Below are 15,470 nucleotides of genomic sequence, written 5' to 3' on the forward strand. Positions count from 1 at the left end.
GTTTTTTTTTTTTTTTTTTGTTTTTTTTTTTTTTTTTGTTATTCAATGCCTCTGAATGTCTTTCTCAAGATTGTTGCAACACAAAAAAATTGAAACAGTTTGTCTTTATTTGAAAAAATAATATTGCTTACCCACTAAACCTCCCGATCAAAACTTTTGTTATACACCATGTTCAACTCCCATGAGTGCGTTCAGTACTTTGATCTTATAGGTGTCTTTATCTTTAGTAAAACACAACTATGTTATTGTACCTCCTAAGAAAACAGTCATGAATAAATGTTTACAATTTGACAAGGTATTTCAAACTAAATGAAAAAAAAAATCCTATTGTTGTGTTTGTAAAATCCGACCAGCTACATGGTCAGCAAACTAAATCATGGCCATTTAAACCATAAATGTTTCGTACAAATGAATCGTGCAGACCAAACACCGAATACGACCATTTTGCTTAGTTTTATAGAATATTAAAACAGAACCTTGATTTTACTTAGATAGATCGAAGATTGAGCCATTGCAAATTGTTCCTTATCACTTGTGTCAGGAAAACACAGGCTGCTATTGAAAATCAATCATCAATGCCCACCTCTTTTCTTGGCTTGGAATATGTTGGTCTATACGTAGGGTATGTAGGGTAAGGGTTACCATGATATACTAGGCGAGGATATGATGTATAGTTAGGAGTATGCGGTCTTCCCCGTGAATCAAGTGGTCCCACAGGATATTGCCCTCTTAAATCATAATTTGAATATCTGTTTTGTTTTTTCTCACCATCAAAATCACCAAACATGTCCTTAATTTGGTCCTTCCTTATACTTCCAGGAAATAACTGTGGACAAGAAAATTTTGGTATTTCAGGACCTTTGAAATCCAGATTACTAGATGATCGATAGTTAATTATGGCTGTGGGATCGTTACCCTTGAGAATATCATTGTTGTTTTGTATCTTTTCATTTAATTCTTTTTCAGCATTATTTTTCAAAGTCAGGCTTTCTTCGCATTTCTTCATTGCTTCTTTCCTTTCATTGGTTACGGTGTCTTTAAGATGAATGCTCATTTCATGTACAACTTTGCAGATTTTATCCTCTTGTTCTTCTATATCAGATAGGACCTTTTGAATGTCAAAATTGGTTGTAGTTGGTTTGACATTTCTGTACTTTGAAAGAATAATTTCCATATCTTCAATGTCAGCTAAAATTTGCTGTTTCTGTTTTTGAAGAATATCATGGATTTCGATAACTTCATGTCCCCTGTGTGAATCTATCAGGCACTTAATACATAATGGTATTTTACAATCTTGACAATATGTCTCGCATTGTTTTTTCTCATGTGTAGAGCATGTTGGAAGAGCAACTGTTTCTTCTTTTCTGGAAGTGTATCCAACAACTTCATGTTCCCTTGATTTGTCAGACATATGTTTTGGTATGCATGAGAGGCAGAGGTCAACGTGACAAAGGTTACAGTGATGTTCTACAGGGTTTGGACACAACTGACAACAAATGATGTCCTGTCCTTGGGTGGTAGCCATCTCTTTTGTGATCTGGAAATATAACACAACCATATTTACCTGTTTGGTTGAATTACATGATAATAATTCAATAATTGAATTTCATAAATTCAATCGTCCCATTGATGTGTATATCCATCATTTTTAGATACTTGATAAAGTTTAACTAAAAGCCAGTAAATTTTACAAACTCCAAAGTTAATAACAAATAATAATACAAGGAAGTTAAAATATATATTTAATTTATTCATAATGTTTTCATGAAATAGTACTCAAAGTGTCAGATTTATGGTTCAGCATTTAATCAGTAACATTGAAAGACTGAATGATATACTTACTATTTCTTGTCAGTTCTCTATAAAAATCAATTTTTGTTACTTTCGTTTTAAGCTTGTGTAATGAATTTTCTGGATCAATATACAACTCTTTATCCTTGGGTTGTCAGGTAGTCAGGTGATTTAAATTTTTAAGGCTTAAAACTGGATGATAATTTTATTGCGTACAGCTGTATAGATAGAGAAATATTAAGTTAGACTCAGTCATGCACAAAATTAAGACCTTTCAAAATACTCTGTGTCTTATTACATTTAAATGTCTTTGTTCATCTCCTTCTTGTGTCGCCAGCAGAGGGGCACTAAGGAATCACTTTATCCGGCGATTGTCTGTCACATCTTGTATTTCGAGAACTGTATGATTTATGTTCTTATTCGTTTCACTCAAACGAACATAAAACATTTATGAAATAAACACAAACTCGTGAAATAGGATATGAAGCGCTCTGAAAGTGCAGTTTAATTATTTCACACAATACAAATAATATCTCTTTTTTCTAATGTCCTCATCACTCAATGTCCCAATTCTACAAAATAGAAAATAAATATTTTCAACAAGGTATAAATCTAATATAACATTCAAAATTAACATAATACACCATCTTAAACTACAAATTTGAAGTGTCTAAACGTACTACAAATATTCCAGAGCCAAAATATATAGAACCAAATAGACAGTTCTTGTTCTGACCTTGACTGATTATCTCACTTGTATCTTTAAACAATAACACATCTTTAACATACGCCTTATAAGATAGTTCTAAATCGAATAACATTGGCCAAAAAACAGCTGAGGGCCAGTTAGGTACAATCAAAATACCATAGGCTTTGCAATCTAATAAATGTTTTATAGTAGAAACTATCAAATGAATGGGAGGAACTAGCCAGTTGTTTTCGCCCACCCAATTCTGTGTAAAACAATCTACAGCCTCTGACTCAGGATTCCAAAATTTTGAGTTGTATCTAACAAGTTTACGATTGTTAAAGTTTGCGAATCTATCTACAGAGAAAGGACCAAACATAGAACTAATAAATTCAAAAAATTCATTAGTAACTTCCCAATCATCGTGATCAATAATTTTACTGAAAAAATCTGCCTTTTCATTTTCTGATCTCGGACCCATTGAACATCAAGGGAAATTTTGTTTTCGGCACACATTTTGATAATATTATATGCTAAAACTTGTAAGTGATGCTTCATGCTACCAGAGTGTACTATTTTCACACAACTTTGATTATCTGTAAACCACTTTACTGTCATATTTTGTAGTTCTTTCTTAAAAGAAGCCAGCGCCAATTCTATGGCCTTCAACTCTCTCCATGTAGAACTCATAGTTATCTCATGTTCTTTCCACATCAAATGGAACACCTTAGAATTAACTTCAACTGTATATGCACTTGATGCTGAATTACTTGCATCTGAATAAATGATTACATTTTTTCTTTTAACAGAATGTAAAAATCTTGTACTGTCACAACGCATACATTCTACCCAAAATTTTAGTTCTTCAAACACTTGATCTTTATGCTTGAAAAATAGCTTAGAATCCCAAGATTCTTTCAAAGCAATTTCCATACATGAAAACTTTGTCATAATATTGCAAATGTTACCCATTACTGGAGTCATAGAAATGGTCTTCCCCACTACTCTTGCAAGTTCCCTCGCTGTTACATTGGGAAAATGAGTGATAGTTTTCTGTAGACAACAGATAGCATCATCGATTCGTCTGTCCGGAACTGAAATAGAGAATAGGTTTGAATTCCATGTTAAACCTAACCATTCAATGACTCGTGTTGGTATAAAATGTGATTTCTCAGCATTAACCACCAGACCAACTTCTGACAACGTTTTCTGAATAAATTGAGAATCTAAAAAACATTGGTCCTCAGTAGAAGCGAACGCCAAACCATCATCTAAATATAATACATTCATAATGCCATTTTTTCTCAAGTATTTCACGATGGGTCTTAAGCATTTAGTAAAAATGAATGGTGCTGACGATAGACCATAAGGGAGAACCGTATAGCAGTAATACTTGTTTTCCCACTGGAATTCTAAATAAGTTTGATAATTCTCAGCTATATCTATGTGATGTTATCCTGATTTCAGATCAAATTTAATACAGTAAAAACCCTTTTCAAAATAATCTAATGCCGTCTTCCAGTCTTCAAATTTTATTTTCTCATACTTGACATATTTATTTAGCCTACTTAGATCAAGGATCAATCTCTTTTTGTTTTTGTTTTCGGCGACACTCAGTGGACTACACACGAATGGCTGAAAAGGAACTTCTAAAATACGTTTGTTTTCCATAAAATCTGAAATTTCTCAAGTAACAAATTCAAATTGTTAATAGCAGACTTGTTATTTTGAAAACACATAGAAGGGGGATTTGAAACGAAAGGAATTTCATATCCAGATTCAATAACTTTCAAAATAAAAGGATTTGTGCCAATTTCTCACCATTCACTAACATTCCTTTTCAAATTGCACTTTATCAATGACATTTCTTTTGAATTATTTTTCTGAAGGCATTTCACCTGGCCAGCAAGAGTAGAATAGCTTGTATAACCTGTATACTTATCATTGACTTTGTGACTTGTTTTTGGGGCAGTTGGTTTTCCAGTGCCCTGTGGAAAAACAGTTGAAGCATTGGCTGTGGTTGACGCCTTGTGAGTTTGCCACGAAAGGGCTGCTGCTGATATGTATATGGCTGAGATGTAGCAGTAGAGGAAGAACCAGAAGTAAGCTGGGCTGCCGAGTCTGCCGCTGCTGACGCTGTAGAAGCTCTGTAGCAGCCATACGGTTGGAAACGCTTGTTCTGGGTTTGCCTTTGCTGCCTAAGGGCTCGGTTTTCAGCGCTTCTAATTTTCTTCTCATCGTCAGAGTTATCGGCAATTTCTCTGGACTGATACTCGTTTACTGTCTTCCACCCTGCAGGAGATGAATCGGCAATACGAATGTATTTCTGGCGCGTTTTCAGTTTTTTCCGCAATTCGCCTATTTTTGACACTGGATTCACTTTCTTTATTTTCGAAAGCTCTTATCTCTAGTTTTTCTAGACCCTCAAGAATTTCAGCATTAAAATCGTACTGAGCGCGATTCCCTTCAGATTTAATCTTAAGAGTAGAGTTTTCTTTAAGTATCTTAGCAATAGACTCCGACTGTTCTGCTTTAAGCTGACCTGAAGGGTTTTGAAATTGTGACTGCAAAACTCCTGTAACAAGCTTCACCACGTCCGAAATATCCAACGGAGGATTACTACCAGCAGTTTCCTTTGTAACTTTCTTATTATCTTTAGTCTCTAGCAAAATTTCGTCTCCAGAATCGCCCATGACAGAATATGATGAATGACGAAAACGTGTTGACTGCACGAAATAGAGCCTTCGAATGGCTTTCCCTATACAGAATTTCTTTCACGGTCAGTAATAGCCCGTGCTATGAATATTGATGTCACCTGACTAGGTGACCATTCTAAAAGCCAATAGATGACAAGAATAAACAAACACAAACACGTATTTGCGTAACATTAATAAATACGTATATGGATTTCATCTTTTGCACATATATAGCTTAGCGCCATGGATTTTGTGTTTTCACCATGGTTTTAGACCTAGTCGTCATTAAACTTGACCTTTGACCTACTTTTTATGAACTCGTCCTAAGTTTCACGTCTGTCCACTCGTGTCCGGCTCATAATGCGCACGCTAACTCTCGATTCCCGCCTACATTTTGAAACCATTTAGTTCATTATAAATTGCAATTTGGCCATAAAATCTTTGTTTAATACACAGAACAGTTCAATGGTAATTGATGAATTGTCGTAATACCAGCACTAAACAGTAAATTATCCATAATACCAGCTCTTGAAAAAAGGGGGGTAGACGATATTTTCCATTGAAATTGGAGTTTCAAGCATCACCATATTCTGAAATAGTCTTTGATATGATTAAATATTCCTCATATCTTTTCTTATGTTCTAGTCAAATATATAACACATAAATATATCGTACATCGCTTGAAACTGGTGGAAAATAAGCATATTTATCGTATTTTGTCAATGAACACATGTTTACTCCCGTGTCACACCAAAAGCTTTAGTATGAGTTTGTGAAATAACATACCTTATTATCTGTAAAAAGGAATTTTTGTGACACCGGGGAGAAAGATGTTTTAAAAATATTTTCCATTTTCCGTTGATTTCTATAGTGAAAAACGCCAGTTTTACCAAAATTTTAAAGTTATCTCTCTTTGTTTTCCCAAATAAGTAATGTTTTATGAAAATCCATATAATTATCTATAAAAGATATTAAAAATTCATCGAATATGTTATTTTTTGAAAATTGACTTGGGGGTAGGCGGGAGAACAATACTATCGTTTGCAGTTCTTAAATTCTATTAGGCTTACATGTAGGATTATCAAACTTTGTCAACTGATACACTTTGGGTAGTCTTTAGTTTTGTTTTACACAAAAAGTAGGTCGTTCGAAAAGGCGAAAAATTACCCCCTCCCCTCATTATTCTACGTCGAAAAATGACCCTTTTGTCCGTAGAAAAAGTGTGATCACCCTAAAAATCTGCATACCCTATGTGAAGAAAAATTACCTCCTTAGAAATATGACCCCCTTGACGATTAAAGTTAAGATTTTTAGGGGGCGAAAAAATAAACAAAGAGACATATTGGCCAAAATGCTGAGCTATATAATGGGAATAAATTGATCATACGTTGTTCTCATTAAATTATGCAATTATTCCTATTCTAAGGTCAATGCCATGGTTCAGAATCTAAAGAAGTAAAAGGAGTAAAAGATTTATAGAGCCCAAAGGGCTCCGTGGATAGAAGCAGAACTCATAATATGTGTAAAAAAAAAAGCCTGGCGCAAGTTATTAATGAGGATATGGAAATTTGTTAAAGGAGTCTTCCCTCCAACTGAAAATTGCTTGGGGAAAATGTATGATTTTCAACAGATGTCGATGTCTAGTGGAAAATACCCTCAGATTTGTCGGTAAGTCTAAGTTATTGTGAAATATTTTGTACCAGAGTAAAAGTATAACTTTTCCAAAACACATCCCAGGTTCTCAAGGATGCAACGAGTTTATTTCAATGACAAAAAGTTGATAATAATTGTGCTATAGGGCTGCGCCGATTTATGTACATGTGAAGCACTTCAGAACGATTAAGATGACGGTCACTTGATCAAAGACGCCATGTGAAATCGTAACAAATATGTTTATTTATAGCCCAGGGAACTTTATTTTAATTGACCGTACTTAGGTACATAACTTAAAAATAAAACTTAAAATCGACCTTGCAATGCAGTGTTACATTTTAATCGCATTTAAAGCTATGAAGCCCTAACGATACTGCACTCTTTTCCACAACTCCTCTGATACCCCTCAACGAAATTTATTTCTTTCACATGCAGAATCTTTGTTACATAGTGTCATTGTGCATTTTCTACTTTACTTTTCATTGGCCACATGAGTAAAATGTAATGATACTTTCAGAGTCTTTATTACACAATTTTATTATGCACCTCCTATTACGTTCCTTTCATGTCTTCAGAGCAGAACCTATAGTTCAAATATTTTTTTATTCCACCCTTTTACTTTGTTTTGTGTACGCTAATATTTTTAGAGCTTTTAATATGAAAATCAGGACATTTAATTTCATTTTAAATATGAGAAATTTATTGAAGACCATTCCTTTTTATCATATATGTACATGTATATATACTTCGCACATGTACCCGTAAAATATATAAACAAACCATACACAGTCAAAGCTAGAGGTATACTGTGAACCATGAGCTCAATAGATGATACCCCCTTTCCTCATGGTTATAATGACATAATTTATGTTTTGCTGTTTGAGACCCGAAGGCGTTTATGCATAAAATTATCATGCAAGCCAAAAGATTGATCATCGTCATGAAATTAAAAAATATGACAGTTATTCCATATATTTATTTACATGCTTTGATTCACGTGCTCCAAGCCCTGTTTCTGTCTAGCTGTTTGCCCAGCCTTGCATGTGGTATTATTTGGAACCGCGCCAGTACATTGATGGGGGAAATAAAGTTACAATTTGTAATTTTATTTGTGACAAAGACATTGGAAATGTGAATATATATGCCAAAATAAATGTTATACTATAACAGAAAAAAATCTATCTTTGCTAATGGAGAAAAATAATAAATGAAAAAATCAATTTGATATGAGATATTTATCCTGAAGTTCCTGTATGATAGATCACAAGGGTGATTATAAAGAGCATAATTTATAAACCCTGAGAAAATCAGAAACATAAATAACAATTCTCAGGGTTTTTCTTCGACTGTTTTTGTTGACAGTGATTAAAGAATGACGTAAATCAATATTTAAGTACTTGTTTTTCATAATGTTGAACAGAGTTCTTATCCTAAAGTTTATCAAAATAATGTTATTCTCTGTGGATTTAATTAGTAGACTGGAACGTCAAATGTACTATTCATTTAATTTATGAATTATTCCTTACATGAAAATAGCTCACAAATGAAAAATGAAAGAACTTTATTCGGTAATAACCAATATTTGCACTCAAAAATCAAACTTTGACGGAGAAATATTTAATAATGTTCTTAAACAGGGGAATATATGCTGACTTCAAAACACTGAATATTTTCATGAGCAATGAACTGATATGTTTGAAATGACGTCACGAAAATGACGTAAATTTAAAATTTCCATTTTTTGTACAGAAAAATGTACATTTTACGTCTATATTTTAAGTAAAAGTCACCAAGATCTGATCAGGCTCAATATTTTGATATTATGTGTAGAATGATAATATCAATGAAATATTAAATATTGTTCCTGAGCAAACTTGCGATGTATAAATTTTAAAGCTAAAATTGTTGAAATTTTGTCCATTTCGTCTTCTTTCTAAAAAATGACATAAAGTTTAACTGGTTTGTGACGTCATAAAAACAAAAAGTGTCAATAAACTACATGTACCTTGAACTATAATATGATCTGTTAATTTACATTTCTCCCACAATTTATAAAATTCAGCACATTTCAACAATTTTTAAATTTGAATTTTTGGGGGGCAAAGATATGCAATATACCGCATATAGTTCTTAGATATTCATTCCTAGCAGAATGCAGAGAAATCAACTTTGAGAAAGAAACTAAACGAGAGTTCTAAAGAAACAGAGAACTCACAGATATCGTCTGACTCGCAGCCTGGAAAATTCCCAGAAACGATACAGGATGCTCCTAGAGCCAGATATTTATAAAAATATGTATAAATATATATACTTGTTAAGGTTTTAGATACTGCCAAGTCACTTATGTTTGTTGGGGCTAATTTTCAGAGTTTTCAAGGTATGAAGAGACCCTAGAATTTATGTTACCACGAAATGCAATTTTTCACATATTAAATAACTTACTGAATAATTTTTCATCCACGAAAACAAATCCCCATGAATCAATTAAAATTCCTCAAACCACAAAATTTTGACCCCTCGAAAATATGTGATTTTACAGTATATTGAGTGTAGATAAGTGTATTATTAAGCATCTAATTTGAGAAGGACGATATTTAGTTAGATAGTGTTTAGAGTATACCGTAAACATCATGGTTCTTCCATTTAATTAATTGAAAGATACAAAGATAAAACCTACATATGTAGTGCATTTTATGAGGAAAAAAGAATGTTGAGCATTAATCTATTGTAGGTTTAACCAATAAATATAAATTTTACAAGGACACAAATACATTTTTCAGCATGTAACGACGACTAGTAATTTGATTTGCACTTGTTCCCCTAAGGAAAATCCTTAATTCATTGAGTTACCGAATTAATGCCTGACCCCGACTGATTTGTATCATGGCTAGCTTCATTATGGAAGAATTTTTATTGAAATCAACATTTTTATCTACATCTTTATCCCATCTGAAAACCATCTGTACATGTAACATGTCCAGTGGCGTCTTGACGTGCCAATAATTTTGTTTTTGATCACAGCATTGTGGAATTTGACTTGCATCGAAGAAACTTTTACCTACTCCATAAGCTATCAGTTGGGGGCTTCAGTGTACGTTTCACAAATACATCATACTGGGTATAAGTAATTCAGTCTCTGTGAATAGTCATTTAAACACCAAGCTAATAGATTTATTTCATAAAAATGTTTTCCAACTGCATGTAATGAGTCTGCAATAATAGCAATATTAGCCTTCAAAAATATTACAATAAAATCTAGCAAAAGAAAAGTTCCTATACAATCCTTTCATACAAAATACCATTTAATCCACGGGTAGCGCTTGCAAGAGAACACAAATAAAATATATGACAGAAAAAAAAATAAATCCCAAAGCTTTTCGGGTTTTTTTTTTCTTTTTTTTTTGATCTCTTTTAAACGTAGAGGATGTCAATGATAAGCCTTTTAGCTTATTTCAATTTGAACCTACAGCTCAAGCTTGAGCTTTTCTGATCGAAATATGTCCGTTGTATAGCTGCAGAACTGCAGATTTCTGCAAAAATAAAATAGTGAAAACCGGAGAGTTACAGTTCCACCCATTGAGAAAAGTGTGTATTTATTGCGAACAAAAACGTGCACTGATTTAATTCTCTGTGTTTTTTAAACTGCTATTTCAAAAAAATACTTGCCATGTGTTCTTAGCTTATTATTTTACTATTTTCTCAACAAAACTTTCCTTATAACCGTTGTGAATAAGCATCATGGGCCTGAAATTGAGGCCATCAAAACTTTTGCCTACATGTATTTATATTTTTTTGGGGGAGCAAGGTAATTCGTTTAGACGCAAATCATGCAGATATCAAACATGAGAGTAGTTGAAAGAGGTTCAAGGAATATTCTCAAATTGAGCTTTTGTGCATTTACTTAAGAGGCTGTAGAAATAAATTCAAACTCAAACGCAGCTTTTTGTGCGCAATAAATATACAGCTTTTTTTCTCTGAGTGGCACTCTATCTCTCTGGTCATCCATCCCAATTTTTTCAGACCTGTAAGCTACAGATCTGAGGTAATCCTGGTAGTGAAAAGTACATGTATCTAAAAGAATTTGATGAAATCCCATCGGAAATGAGTAAGATGAGTAAAATGTCCAACTTTCATGGCCTCCCTCATACTTTTTGAATAAAAATTACTGCTGATTAGTTGAAAACAAGCGATATTCACAGCTGTAAACTAAACTACGACAAATGTAATTGCGTTTTAATTTTTTTTTTACATCTGATCAAATGTGGGGGCAAACTCTGCCGTTACCGATCCTTCTTTATATTTTCTTTTTCAGTATTGGTGATCCTTCTATGAGCTAATGTTTTATTGCCATTATATCATATAATATTTTCTAAACATAGTGCATTCTATAGACTTCAATGGGACTTATACTATAGGAGGCACTTCACCACGACGTCACCTCGTGGCGTCTATAATTAGAAAATATGCCTTACTGAAAAAGGGAAAAAGTTTAACACTACCCCGGGGATTATTAGTTTCAATTTGTAATAGTAGTTATGTAAAAACATCTCTGTACCATGAAAAATGCTGCTAGAATCGTACTGTCCTATTATAGAAATAATTATTCAACAATTTCGGAAGAAACCTTCCCTAAATTTTTTAATTTTGTTCATAACATTGAAAAAAAAGCATCAATTCCCGTAAACCATACGATTCTAGCAGCACCTTCCAAAAACAAAAGAATAAGAACATTAGATAGAAACAAAAATTAAGTTTCAAGGTATGCGGTATAGTGTTGAACTTTTGCATCTTTTTTGTTACGAACGATAGAGGAAAGGCTGATCGGCAAGTAAACACCCTCCCCGCTGTAATTTTACGAAGAAATTGCAAGATTATATTACCATACCTTATTCATACGCTGTATTCCCACAATTATCACACATGATATTCATTCTAAATGCTTTTAAACTCCGATTTCTTGTGTTTGTTTACATCAATATTCTCGTTACATTTCACTTTCACTCTGCTACTGCATGATCAACAGTTATGACGTCACGGGTTTGGTATGTAACCCCTGTGATAAATACAGAGGCCCAGGAACGACAAAATTCCGTTTATATTATGCCTCTGCGTATTTTGATTCATTTTTACGACCTCAAACAAATCTTAGATGTCAGTTTTAAGAAATTGTTATCTCTAAACCTCATGTCATATAGCTTACTATGACGTCATAACATATAGGCAAGTAGAATATTTGGTTGTAACCTTAACCTACCTGCGATCTCAATCCAGTATTGACATTACATCTTACATCTTTAGTCATTGAAAGCATAATTTGTTGAATTTACCCCTAATTTGGTTCACTTATCTTTTGAAAAGTTATATTCATATCCCTCTATAATGAACTCAGTTGGACCTAAAAAATGACAGATATCCAAGGATTCAAATTATCAAGAGTTAAATACTGCTTGAAACTACAAAATCCCCTTGATATACCGGTAATCCATGGTATGGAAGATTTCTTTGTTCGAGATACAGAAGTTAAACTCACTTGTGTGATATAACCAATAGTTCATGATACCAAATTTTTATTTTTTCAAAACGTTAGGAAAAAAAATATAGCGTGAGTTTTTCATTTTATTTAAAAGAAAATACATTATGTACTACAAAATCCATCAAAATTAAATGTGTTGACGATAAAAATATTTTGGCAAGAGAGGTAACTCTTACAGTGAAGCAAATGTAATTTTTTAACATACACTCAATACACTTATTGAAAAAAATATTTACAAACTGATTATAATGAAAAAAAACTTTAAAAACAGGCAACAAAAATACATGTTAAAAACATAATTAAAAATCCAACACAACACCACCACCATTTTGTTTTCAAAAGCAGTGATGTTTTTTATATATGTTGCAAAACTGTTAAGCTGTTAAGACATAAAAACTCCATGCGTACTCAACTGTTACTCAAACTGTTATAATTCATGAACTAATTTTACATTTGTTACAAATCACCGGTCAATCTGGCATCAGCATACACGTATTTGAATCATGGAAGTGTTTGCCAGTTTGAGGATGAGTTCATGAGGATGAGTTTCCAACTATTACACCTGTATGAAAGTTATCAATTAATGTTTCTTATTCAGGTGAGAAGATGGGAACTTCCCAGTCTTAAACAATGCAAGGATCTTCTGATGGAGGCCAAGACAGAAAACGTTCAGTTGAAGGGGAAACTCCAGGCCACCAAGAGTCAGATGGAGGCCCTTCAAAGGGGGAAAGAGGAGGTAGGTTGTGAATAAATAGAGGCCTTACAAAGGGGGAAAGTTCATATTAACATACAAAATGCAGATACTTATAGCACTTAGAAGAGCTGAATAATGAATCTCTGACATGGTTTACTATGCTTGACTGTTTTTTGTCACAAAGTTAAACTATATACTTTCAAAGGAAATGATGACACACTGTCTTGAAAGTAATCATTCAAACTGTTCATCACTCTAGATATTTGATAATCTGAATGATTCCTGTATCTTCTTCTCCAATGACAAGATTGTGATCAGAATCGATACTGAGTCCTCCATTACAGGGATGTTCTATATAGCAGATAAAGTTACCATCACAGTCTATAATATGGACAATGCTGTTTGATTCATCACTAATCAGTATTTGAATATTGACATCTGTAGCAATGTGGAATGGTTCAAAATCTCCGTACTTTGGTTGTTTTGAGAGGTTGCCTGTATACATGAATCGTAATCCCCCAGAAGAATCCACCACAACAACTGCACCCCTAGCATTGTCAGCAACACAGATGTCACCATTACCATTCTCTGTCAGGTGAAGCACACTCTGATCACCAGTAGAAAACAGAGGTTGTCCTTGACTGTTGAACTGAATCTTCTGAATCTCTGTGGTACCCGAATATCTCACCACTTTACTTTGTGTCATATCCGTAGATCGCATGCTCACCAGTAGATCTCCATTTGCTGTATAGTGTAGTCCAACAGAATACCAGTCAGGAGTTTTTAACAAAACTTTAACTTCATATTTACCGGTAGTAAAACTGTATATTTCTGTATCATTTGTACCAGCTGAAGCAAACACCGCTTCCTGTTGAAAATTAATTGATAATGCTCTGATCTGAGAATTTGTACGAATCGTTCTAATAATGGATCCTGTCCTGTCTATTTCTTTGATTGTTGCGTCTTCTCCACTGGTCAAGATCATATCCATCCCCACACACTGCACTCTCCACAGGTGATGCTCAGTAACAATTCCCTCATAACTCTTAACATGGTGTCCATAAGGACTTTGTATGGTGTATAGCACCACAGGTTCATCCATCATTTTCAGCATTCCAGGCTTTTTCTGCACTTCATTATTTGTTTGAAGAAAACCAAACATTTCTGCAATTTGGTTTTCTTTAATAACACCAGGGAGTAACTTTGGACAAGAAAAACTTGGTAATCCTGGGCCTTTTCGGAAATCCACATTTCTTGATTGATAGTTTAATATGGTTGTGGCATCATAACATCGAAGAATATCTTTGTTTTTTTTAACAATTTGATTGCCTTCTTTTTCAGCTTTTTCTGCTAAAGATTGGCCTTTTTTGTTCTGTCTTATAGCTTCTTTCTTTTGACTGCTTACTTCTTCTGTGAGCTGAGTGCTTTTTTTAAGTACAGCTTTGGAAATTTTATCTTCTTGTTCTTTAATGGCGGAGAGAACTTTGTCAAAGTCAGCAGTTGTTGTACCAAGGTCTATGTTTCTGTATCTTGGAAGAATTATACTTTCAAGTTCTTCTGCGTCAGAATTAATTTGCCTTTTATATTCTTGTAAAATATCACTGATGTCAGTAAATTCATGTTTTTTGTGCAAACCAATTACACACTGAATACAAATTGGTATATCACAATCTTGACAGTATGTCTCGCATCGGTTATTCTTGTGTGAGGGACAAAGTGGTAGAACAAAAGAGTGTTTTTTCCTAGAAGTGTACCCAACGACTTCATGTTCGCTTGATTTGTCAGCCATGTGTTTTGCTATGCAGGAAGGACAGAGGTCCACGTGGCAAAGATTGCAGTGATGTTCTACAGGGTTTGGACACAACTGACAGCAAATGATATCCTGTCCCTGGGCGGTAGCCATATCTTTTTTTATCTGGGATTAGAAGAAAATCATTTTTACCTGCAAGTGGTTAAAGTACAAAGTAATGATGCAATCATTGAATTTCTTAGAATTTTTAATTGTCATATTGATGCATATGCATACAACATATTTAGACACTCAGTAATGTTGTACTGTAAGCAAGTCAGACATACAGACTCACAAATTAATAAATTTTGTATGCAGAGAAATTTAGAATAGATATTTACAATGCTGTACATAAAATAAATATCTTAAGTATCAGATTACAGGTTCAGCATGTAACATGCATAGTGAAAAAAGTTTTAGAAAGATTCAATCTTATACTCACTATTTCCTGTCAATTCTTCATAAAAATCAACAGTTTTTCTTACTTTCGTTTTAAACTTGTGAAAGGAGTTTTCTGGATCAGTATACAGCTTGGTTTCCTTGTGTTATCAGGTAGTCAGGTGATTTAAATTTTTAACTTGAAGCTTAAAACTAGATCATCATTACAGCTTTATATATAAAGAAAT

The 15,470-nt window shown here is 33.5% G+C and overlaps 2 protein-coding genes and 1 pseudogene across 2 annotated transcripts; all 3 read right to left on the minus strand.

Moving 5' to 3' along the window:
* Positions 1 to 565: 565 nt before the first annotated feature.
* LOC134251869 (E3 ubiquitin-protein ligase TRIM9-like) lies at positions 566 to 1,913 on the minus strand. The gene is made up of 2 exons (XM_062734292.1): positions 1,843 to 1,913; positions 566 to 1,537 (listed from the first exon to the last, which is right to left on the minus strand). The coding sequence occupies exon 2, from the start codon at positions 1,523 to 1,525 to the stop codon at positions 566 to 568; it is 960 nt and encodes a 319-aa protein (XP_062590276.1). The 5' UTR covers positions 1,526 to 1,537; positions 1,843 to 1,913.
* Positions 1,914 to 2,345: 432 nt separating this feature from the next.
* Positions 2,346 to 4,717, minus strand: LOC134251860 (uncharacterized; annotated as a pseudogene).
* An 8,588-nt stretch (positions 4,718 to 13,305) lies between these two features.
* LOC134251868 (tripartite motif-containing protein 2-like) lies at positions 13,306 to 14,965 on the minus strand. The gene has a single exon (XM_062734291.1). The coding sequence runs from the start codon at positions 14,956 to 14,958 to the stop codon at positions 13,306 to 13,308; it is 1,653 nt and encodes a 550-aa protein (XP_062590275.1). The 5' UTR covers positions 14,959 to 14,965.
* Positions 14,966 to 15,470: the final 505 nt, after the last annotated feature.

This window comes from Saccostrea cucullata, unplaced genomic scaffold (assembly GCF_032062105.1).
Source record: "Saccostrea cucullata isolate Sc308-1 unplaced genomic scaffold, CSIRO_AGI_Scuc_v1 ctg1625, whole genome shotgun sequence".
In the NCBI taxonomy this organism is placed as follows: Eukaryota; Metazoa; Mollusca; class Bivalvia; order Ostreida; family Ostreidae; genus Saccostrea; species Saccostrea cuccullata.